This window comes from Parasteatoda tepidariorum, chromosome 3 (assembly GCF_043381705.1).
Source record: "Parasteatoda tepidariorum isolate YZ-2023 chromosome 3, CAS_Ptep_4.0, whole genome shotgun sequence".
In the NCBI taxonomy this organism is placed as follows: Eukaryota; Metazoa; Arthropoda; class Arachnida; order Araneae; family Theridiidae; genus Parasteatoda; species Parasteatoda tepidariorum.
In genome coordinates this window covers 91,472,039-91,482,494 of record NC_092206.1, presented here as the reverse complement: position 1 = coordinate 91,482,494, position 10,456 = coordinate 91,472,039, and the positions used below count along the sequence as shown (strand labels likewise).

Sequence of the window (10,456 nt, the reverse complement as noted above, 5' to 3'; positions counted from 1 at the left end):
AGATAATTTTTTTACAACTAAAACCCATTTACTATTCTTATTAAAAGATTGATATATCATAATACAGCAGTACTTTTAGAGCTGCTTGCGTTACATTTGCTTCATTTTTAACTCTCGGTCCAAGTTGTAGGAGTTTGCTGTATAATATCAGGGGTCTGTTTAGAAGAAATTTGGGTCCATTAATGGACCCTTCACAAAATATTTTAACTTAAGAACGGACCATTCGCAAAATAATTTATCTTTTAATCTGACCCTTCACAAATTTGTTTATCTTCATTATTGTTTTGTTAATCGAATAAACCCTTCCTAGGGGGGGGGACAAGAAAGATGGATGTAAACGAATTGAGTTTTGTCTTCGGCAGACGATTCTTCCATTATTCGTCGGAAATGAATATTCTGCGTTCAGCAACATACAAATATAGGCTAAATACCAAATATTTGTATGTTGCATCTCTAATTTAAAAGCAGCAATTGCTGTTTATTTTTGAAAATTTAATTTTTTTATTATAATTTTACAGTGGTGAGCATAATCTTTGTATCTATTAACAATTTAAAAACTCCTTGAAAAAGTTTTTTGCAATAACAGGACCCTATTTGCACAAATTCACAAAAGCCGGACCCTGGTTGTAAGANTGAAAATTTTATTTTTTTATTATAATTTTACAGTGCTGAGCATAATCTTTGTATCTAATAACAATTTAAAAACTCCTTGAAAAAGTTTTTTGCAATAACAGGACCCTATTTGCACAAATTCACAAAAGCCGGACCCTGGTTGAAAGAAAGTGACTTAACGTTCATTATATATTCACAAGTTACGAGTAATTTTTTCACAATTTTACAAAAATTGACCTTTCACAAAATGTCTGGACAGACCCCTGAATATATATAGATGCTTTTCTTTGTTTTGTGAAACGACCACTGGTTTTCTGACATGCAGTAGCAATTTCGAAAGGGGAAAAAAAAGAAGCCGAAGTTTGCAAGATAACTTAAAATGTTAAAATAATAATTTCTAAATTACAATTTAAAGCATAAAAAAGTTATGTTAAATTTTTAAGAAAAATATTATAAATGTATTCATTTTGAGTTAAATAACTCTTTTGTGGGTTGTTTTAAAATGTCATTTCTTTTTTAACTTTTAATTGAAATAATTTCTAAAAGAATCTGAAGATTTAATATTCTATTTATAAAATTGTTAATTGATTAAGATATTCTTTTTTAACCAAAACTTAATATTTTTTTTATTTAAAGTATTTTGCTAATATTTAATGTTACTAATGTTGCAGTATTTTAAAAATTTTATTTCTGTGAATTGTTAATTAAATTAAAATCATTTTAAATAAACTGTAAAAAAAGATCAAAATTTTCAAGCAGCGAATCTCCATCATAATTTCTTCTTCTAAAAATAGTTAATAGACATAGAACCTTCAATTCTTTCTTATGAAATTTCAGGACAAAAAAGAAAATTTCAACCAAATTTTTTTAAAAATATTTATGAGTCTTAAAAATTCTAAAACAACGAAATGACTTGAATATAAAGCTTTTTTTTTTATTTCTAGAAGTAGCACTTGAAATACGTCATTTGCCAGAATGAAAAATTCTGCATAAAGATACTTATCGAAACATAAAACAAGTACTTTGATCACTATTGTATGATTTGCAAATGTTTTCCCATTATAAAATTTGAAAATTGTTAATTATGTTCTTCAATAAAATTCTGACTTAAAAAGCGGGGCGTCACTGATTTGTAGAATATTAGCACATCTGGGTTAATTACAGGATCCTTAAAAAAGTTCTTATTCATTCTTCATTCGGTAAGATTTAATAATGAAAAATTGTGAAGAAAATAGTTATTTAATTTTTGGTAAAAAAAAACTTAAAATACTGCCAGGTTCAGTTCACTAGAAATTTTAAACAAAATATATTATATTCGACTGCAGCTTTAGTAACATTTATTAATGATAATTGTTAAAAGTTCATACTTTATGAAATCTATGATTTTATCAAGAGACTACTAGCCTGTGGAAGTCGTGTAAAGATTTTGATAGAAATCGTCAAAAACTTGAAATTTTAACAAGAGCTATATTTAACAAATACTTGTACTAAAGCCAGCAATTCAGGAATATCAGAAAATTGTGGGCCAAGCATGCAAAAGATTAAAATTGTATCTTCTATTTATTATATATATATATATTTTAATGCTTTTAGATTTACATGATGAGTATATGAAACTTCTAACATTTCATAATAACGCCTGCCAGGAATTGAAAAGGATAAAGAAGAGAGAAAAAGAAACTGTGGATGAAAAATTATCTGAGATCAGAAATCTTCAAATAAACCTTGAGCTAATACAAGGTCATTTTCATAATTTTTTTTGTTTACATTGATCTTGAATTATTATATTATGCATTTATTTGCATTGTTGTATACCCTACGAATTAGGAATTTCCATATCCAGGTGCTGGTTTTTGTGACCTTTTTCCCTAAAAATAAGACTAATGTTGTTTTTTTTTTTTTTTTACTCCTGTTATCTGATGCAAAGTTTTATTCATGATAATTTATTTTTATTACTAGCTGAATATCCCTTCTTTATATGGTGGGGGGAAAATGGAAATAATCAAAAAATCGGAAACCATATACCAACACAATTATTGAAGCTAAAGCAATTCCAATTTTTTTATTATTTGTTACCCTTCCAGGTGACTTTATATTATCAAATTAAGCAAAAAATGTTCTTAAAAGTTCATCCCATCAAAATAATTACCTATATTCAGTAAATCAGTATCATTTAGCATAATGTTATTGCTCGAGATCAACTCCTAATAAGCCAAAATTATCATAATCTACAATTTTTTCTGGTACTTATCTCTTTCAGGGAACCATAAAACCAATTTCCACCAATGTTTAGTACCTATTAAAAACATCAATTAACATAATAGCAGTAGTAGTTATTACTAAAATTAATCAGTATTAGCTTCAATAATAATTAGGAAGTTTTAAATGAATTTTTTTTATGAATAAGTACCTTTTACCTATTAATTTAGCTTTTTAGTTCAAAACTTATTTTTTTATATCAATTTGGGCCTATTTCCAAAATTAATCAAGCATCATTGGTGTCAATAAAATACAATTCTCATATACAAATAAGTACTATTTCTCCATCAATTTAGCTGTTTAATATAAAATTTTATTTTAAATTTTATCTATTACTAAAATAAATTAATTGTAATTCTTGAAAATAATTAGTAACAACATTAATATTTTTATGATAATTCTTAGTGTATGAACTGTAATCGGTACTTATTTCGAAGACCCTTAAAAATTGCCAAACTATTTTTAATGCCAGTGATACTTAATTGAAAGTGCTATGGTAAAGAAAACCCAATTATACCGATATGGGTGACTGAAATAAGTAATAGTGGTAAAGAGTGCCCAATTATACCAATATATGTGCCTAAAATGAGTACTGTGGTAATAGATTTTTTACTGCCTTCCAAAGCGAATAAGCACTCTAATATCACGTTCATGACACCTAGTACACAACTTTTGCAGTAGAGCCCCGATTATCCGAGTTAATGTGGACCAAGACTAACTCGGTTGAAGCGAAAAATGTAAATTAAGATGAATCGTGTAGGTTTAAATGTATATTTTAACAAATACAAAGGTTATACAGATACACCACATGCAATTCATATTTTTACGATAATTAAGGAGTTCTTATTTAAAAAAGTCCTTAATTGTTTTTTTTATTCACCTCGTTTTCTAAATAAACAAACAAACAGCTAGTTAAGGGGAAGTAACTTCACCCGGTCCGTACGAACTTCTGCTACATCGCTATAACCTTGTTATTATTATGTTTTGCATTAGATTTCCAAACATTGTTGCCGTTTTCTCTTATCTTGATAACGTTTGTTTCGAAATTTAAAAATCTGTTTCATTAAATCGAAATGAGCTTTTTCTGTTATCGCAAGTTGAATGATGATGGCAAGAAAAAATTGTCAATAAAAATAATGTAAAATATATATTATAGAAAAAATAATATTCAGTTGTCTGATCCTTTTTCCGGAAAGTTATTTTAAAGTTTAAAATCTGAAATACAATTAAGTTTTTAAAAGACACTGGTCTCTAGCAGCTAAATATTAAACTAAGATATATTTACCTCGCAGATATACTAATTATTCATGGCATTCTAAAAACATGAACAGCTTAAAACTTGTAACTTGTAGATATGACATTAAAAGAAGTACAAAATGTGGATTTATTGTAAATTTGTAACAGAAATTTTATTTTCTTCAAAAAATTACGCTTCATAATGGAAATATTTTTTTTTCTTTCTTAGGTAAAAGCAATTCCCGCACTCAAACAAAAACAAGAAAAAAAAACAAAAAAACAAGAGATATGTTACTTCATCAAATTTTCTTAAAATGCATTTATTTTATTTTTCTTTAGGGAGTTTAATTGCTTAAAGCAGGGGTGGTCAACACTGGAGCATCTTGTGCACCACTTTTAGTGTAAAAAATCCTGAACATGGCAATTATTAATATAAATTTTATGCTAAGTCAATAAGTGCTATCGTATCTTGGAATTGAAAATTGGTTGTTCATTGAATTATTACACGTACAGTCACTTTTCTTTCTAGATCAAATAAAGCTATACGCTAGTAAATATCACAGATGTTATCTTTAAAATCTTGAATTGTTTCTAGTGAAATTTAAACAATGGTTAACATTTAGCCAATCATAATTTTTTGCTCATCATTTTTATGTATTTAAATGAGCAAGGAAATAATAAACAGAAAATTACATTTAATTACTTTTTTTTAATGAAATAATTTTACAATTACAAATAATAAGGAGAAAACTTACAAGGATACAAACTGTATTGTTTTAATTTTTACTAATTATTTTATATTTAAAATCTTTCAAAAAAAAAATTTTTTTTTCAATTTAAATTAAGTTTGTGTGCCACATGAAATGCCACCTCTGGTTTAAGGTAACTTTATTTTTTATATGTCAAATATAGCATACACGAATCTGAATTATTTAGTGTTAAAAGTCATGCCTTAAATTTACATTACATTATGGGAACATACCAATTTTATTTTAAATTATGCTTGATGAAATCTTGAAATTTAAAGAATAAGAATACTGTATATATTAGATAAAAAATTATTTTGGGAAAAATTTTAAGAAATATATACAGAAAAGTTCGTTTTGTTCAGATTATATATTTTTTTTAAACTCAAAATTTCAGGAGAGGGATAGCATGGGCCCTTTGCCTCATCACTGAGTCGAAACAAATATAGCCCATGTTAAAAAAAAAAAAATAGTGTAGAGCTTTATTCTGTAATAATTCCAGGTAATGTTTGCATATAGATCTTTACATTGAGTTATTTAGACTTAAAAACAAACATACTTCAAAGAACCTTTATTTCTTTTTTTAACTTTTATGTATTCAAAGAAAATTTATTTCTTTTTGAACTTTTATGTATTCAAAGAACCTTTATTTAACTTTTATGTATTTTTCCTAAAAATGAATTTTTCCTAAAAATGAATTTTTCATATTAATCAACGATGATTGAATCAGCCTAAGTAAAAATATTAGAAAAGAAATAAGTTCTGGTTGCTCCGGAAGTTTATGCGGACCATTACGTCTGCAAGCGAAAATAAGCACCGCCTACAGATAAGGTGAATAACTTTACTTTGCCGTTTTTCTGCAGCAATGTTTCGCCATTTTTTTAAAGATAACAGGATTGCTGGTGTTCCTTCTTCTTGTTGTTCTATGTATTCAATAGCACTTTTGATAGCTTTTAATCCATCTGTATGTGAAATTTTCATATATCGATTTTCACCCTCACTGTCTTCATCACTAGATTCCTTTTCCTTATTCACGGTATTGACGATAATTTCATCCGTAATTTCTTGTTGTTCGTCAGCATTTATCCAGTCACGTATATCCTCTTCGTTTATTGGCTCAGCTAGTGGCAGTTTAATGACTAAATCCAAAGCTCATCACTACATTCATTGGACTTTCCGTGATGTTCTGTACTCTGTGTATCGATAATTTTCCTCCACGACTTTTTTATGGTGTCTGATTTTACTTCATCCCATGCCTCAGCTATCCAGTAGACAGCATCCTATACATTTAACTTTTAAGTGTCTCAGGAACACTTTTATTTTCCTCAATTCCTTCAATGAGAAATTTTAGTAATTTCTTTCGATAATTTCTCTTTGTGTTCTCCAAAGCACCTTGATCTAAAGGCTGAATAAGTGATGTGACGTTGGGCGGCAAAAAAAGGGCTTTAATGTTGCCACTCGCCAATTCATCATCATTCGGATGACATGGAGCATTGTCAAGCTGTAATATTGCTTTCCTTGGAAGATTTTGATTTTTTAAGAATGTCTCTACGTTAGGAACGAATTCATCAAAAAACCATTTTTTGAACAGATCTGCATCCATCCAAGAACTTTTTTGATTTTTGTAATACACTGGTAAACTTGGAATATGAACATTCTTAAATGCTCTAGGTTTTTTCAACTTGCCAATCAACATTGTTCTTAGTTTTAGGTTTCCAGATGCATTCGAACATGCTAATATTGTTACCCTTTCTTTACTTATCTTGTACCCCGGAGCTGACCTATCATTCTTTGCCGCAAGAGTTTTTGAAAGCAACNCAACATTGTTCTTAGTTTTAGGTTTCCAGATGCATTCGAACATGCTAATATTGTTACCCTTTCTTTACTTATCTTGTACCCCGGAGCTGACCTATCATTCTTTGCCGTAAGAGTTTTTGAAGGCAACATTCTAAAGTTAAGTCCTGTTTCATCGCAATTGAAAAGTTGATCCATTTTCAGATTTTCTTGTGCAATGAGATTTTTAAAACTTTCTTTGAATTTAATCACCTCCTCACAGTCAGCTGATAATTTTTCTCTCGATATATTTAATTGACGAATTCCATATCTCTTTTTCGAACGATCCAACCATCCACTACTAGCAGTGAAATCTTCTCCAGCATAGAAAAGTTTATTAAAGTCCAGTTCTTTTGCTTGTAGCATAGATCCTGATATTGGACTTCCCTTTTCTCTCAAATGTGTGAACCATGGGAATAATGATTCGGATGTTTTTTCGAATTCACACTTTTTCATTGTTTTTCGTAAACTGCAATTAGCCTTTTCTGCACTCCATATTTCTATTTCATTTCTCTTCCTTTTCCAGTCACCAACAGTAACAGCTCCGACTCCGACATCTCTCGCTACTCTCTTTATTGATTCACCTTTATCTAATCTTTGAATTGCTTCTAATTTTGTTTCTATAGAAACAACAACTCGCTTTCTCTTATTGCTACTCATTTCGAATCTGTAGAATTGACTGAATGTAACCACTGTACTTTTCCCCGCAAAACAATATCCCGATTCCAGGGAGGGAATCATGTGACCAGTCGAAACCATTTAGTAGTAAGGGGGGATGGGTCATATGACTAGACAATGAAAACAATTCAGTGTACTCTCTATCGTTTCATGCTTCTCTTTTTGAACCCTGAAACTGAGTGTCGCAATATTCTTCTTTCAAAAGAAGGGGAGGGGTGGAGCGGTGCTGATACAATGCAAAGTAAGCGTAGTAGGGATGATGGATTTTGTTTTCCTGAGTGTTTGTGAGATCAAGTTCAGAATTTTTTTCGGTAGTTTAAAAAAATAGAAAATGTAGAAGCAAAAACAAAAAAAAATCTTAGAGATATTTGACAGCTCGGTTAATCGGGGCTCGGATTACTGTATTTATTTTTTATTATTATGTTTACTCTATATCACAGTGTGGCCTTATACTTTTAGATTTACCATAGTATGAGTTAGAAGTTTAACTATACAAAAAGTATTGGTTAAAGTGTGATTCTCAGAATTTGCCACAATTTCCCCATAGCTTAATAGATAACTTCAAATTTATTTCATTACTTCTTGTTGAGTTTCCATTATTTAAGTTTACAGAAACATGCTTTAACCCCTTCCTTTTCGCTCCCATGAAAATGACGGGGTAAGGTTTCGCCCTCTATTTCTCGCTCCTGTGAAATTTACAGGCTGGAGTGAGTAGTAGTAACGCACCTATGAGAATAAAACTAATTCATTTTTTATGCCCGGTAAAAATTTTATTTCTTATTTTACTCACCAGATGGCTGTACCAGGATATTTTTTAAGGTAATTGTAGATAGTTAGTTTTTTTTAAACCAGACGTCAGCACTAATCAAATACGTGTATTTGGCGAAATAGGCACTTTTATGACAGTTTTCTTGAAAATTAACCGATCGTTTAGGGGTTAACAGCATATGTGTCTACAAACGAAACATATGATGGTTTGATTTACCTTTAAAATACACATTTATTAATGCTGATTTTACTTGCACCAACCAAACATAAAAATCAAAACTCATAAAAATGTACAATAAAACTAATTTTTGATTGATTAGAGCTTCAAGATCACTCCCATTATAAAATATTTATCAAATCCTATTGTAAAAAGATTCCATCTCGGGGAAACAATCATTCATGTATTGCCATGCCAGTTTCAATAACACAACTTTATTGAGACACAAACGCATGGAGAACTAAACTGCCTAACACATAAAAAAAGCATTTATTAATCACATGACTTGGTGCTGCCATCTATATTCCGTTCCAGAACTATTTCTGATAGAAACACTTATGAAAAACTTTCTTTTTATATAAGATACATACATGTGAACATTCTGCTTTATTTACATAGATTTCTAATAATTTCATCTTACTGAGTTTTTAGAATAGATAAATATTTATGCTGATTTAAGGACATACTTAAGAAGTTGTTGAAAAGACAAAAGCAGTTATAGAGAAACAAAACTTGAGTGAAAGGAATAAACAATGAATACAGTCGAACTCGTTTATAACGAGCACAAAGGGACCGTAACATTGTACTCGTTAAATCCGAGTGCTCGTAATAAACGGATCCTTAAGGCAGGCATGCAACCAGAAAAGGGGGGGATTGAGGGCAAATGATTGAGTTTACTTAAAATTTAATTAATACTTACTTTAATTACATTAATTAATTTAATTAAATACTTTTCTTAATTTAATGACAACTAGCCCCCTCCCAGCCAGCAAAAAATTTCTAGTTGCGCTACAGTCTTAAAGGGCAATTAAGTTTCATTTTGCGGGGGTTTTTTTTATTTCGCGCGTATTTCTTATTTTGAAAAAAAGATAAGACAGAAAGGCTAGAAAGATGAGAAAAAAGATTGAAAGGCAGAGAAATATTGCTCGCTAAAACCGGGTCTTGTTCGTTAAAAGCGACTTCTGTTCCATAAACTTAACATTGATCCAACCAAATATTTTCGTTTCCCTCGGTAAATCCGAGTTCTCGTTAAGTCCGAGCTCGTTATAAACGAGTTTGACTGTATTAATGAAGCTTTAATAAAAACTATACTCAATTTTGTTCCTTGTTAAACAAAAAATTAAAATTTTACATTGTTAGTACAATTTAATAAGATTCATTTACTCTTCCAATTTGAAGAATCTACCATGCTAGTGATAATTCTTCAAATTAAATGGAAAGAAGTAAAAGATGAAGGGAAAAAAACACGTCTTTATTCATGAGAGGGAAATTAAGCATATCCTTTGTTTCCTTTTTTATTACATATATATCCAGCAACACGTATTATACCATTTATACATGTTTTCCGTTAATTATGAGCATTGTCATCGATTAATTATCTTTTATTCATCTTTTTTAATGAATAACACATGTTAGGATTTTTGTTTACCATAAAGATCCATTATCTGGAAAAATCTACTTTCCGGATTTTCCGAAGTTCTGACTATTCTGAATGCAAGGCATTTCACTACATATTCAAAGAATGAAGACAAAAGAGAATGAATGAAGAAAAGATGAAAGAATGAATGACAAAAGAATGAAGGATTATACTTAGGTTATTCCTTCATTCTTTTGTCTATTTAAGATTCTTTTAAATACTCCTTTTAAAAATGTTGATTCAGGGAAGTAGCATAATAGCTTCTTGTTAACATATTTATTTTCTTAAAAAATCCATGATTTTTTTATTATGAATTATTTAAAAAATAAATATGTTATGAGGCAGCAGGGTATACAATCTTACAAACAAGTTACACACGAGCATAATATTCGGTTTGTTACTGTATAGGGGAAAAAATTAATTTTATAAAAAAAATGTTTACATTCACCGTTTTAAATTATTAAATTCTGATTTTGAAATTAATCAGTTGAATCCCTTATAATAGTGGAAGAAATAAATATTCTCAAATAAACATACATTAATTTTTATTTCACTGTGGCTGTTTAACTGAATTCGATCAACTGTTAGAGTTTATTTTAAATTACAAAGTTACAAAAGGCTGAAAAACTTTTTACCTTACAAACTATTTTTCAAGTTTTTACCGCTCTCCTTTCAAAAGGAGACTATTTT

General features: G+C 29.3%; 1 protein-coding gene across 11 annotated transcripts in view; it reads left to right on the top strand.

The window, feature by feature from the left end:
* LOC107451483 (centrosomal protein of 152 kDa) overlaps positions 1–10,456 on the top strand; it is a 57,499-nt gene that overhangs the window by 11,959 nt on the left and 35,084 nt on the right. For all 11 annotated transcript variants that reach the window (XM_071178994.1, XM_071178996.1, XM_071178992.1 and 8 more), the window contains exon 6: positions 2,206–2,352. In XM_071178994.1, coding sequence (XP_071035095.1) covers positions 2,206–2,352 — 147 coding nt within the window. The remainder of the gene's footprint in view (positions 1–2,205; positions 2,353–10,456) is intronic.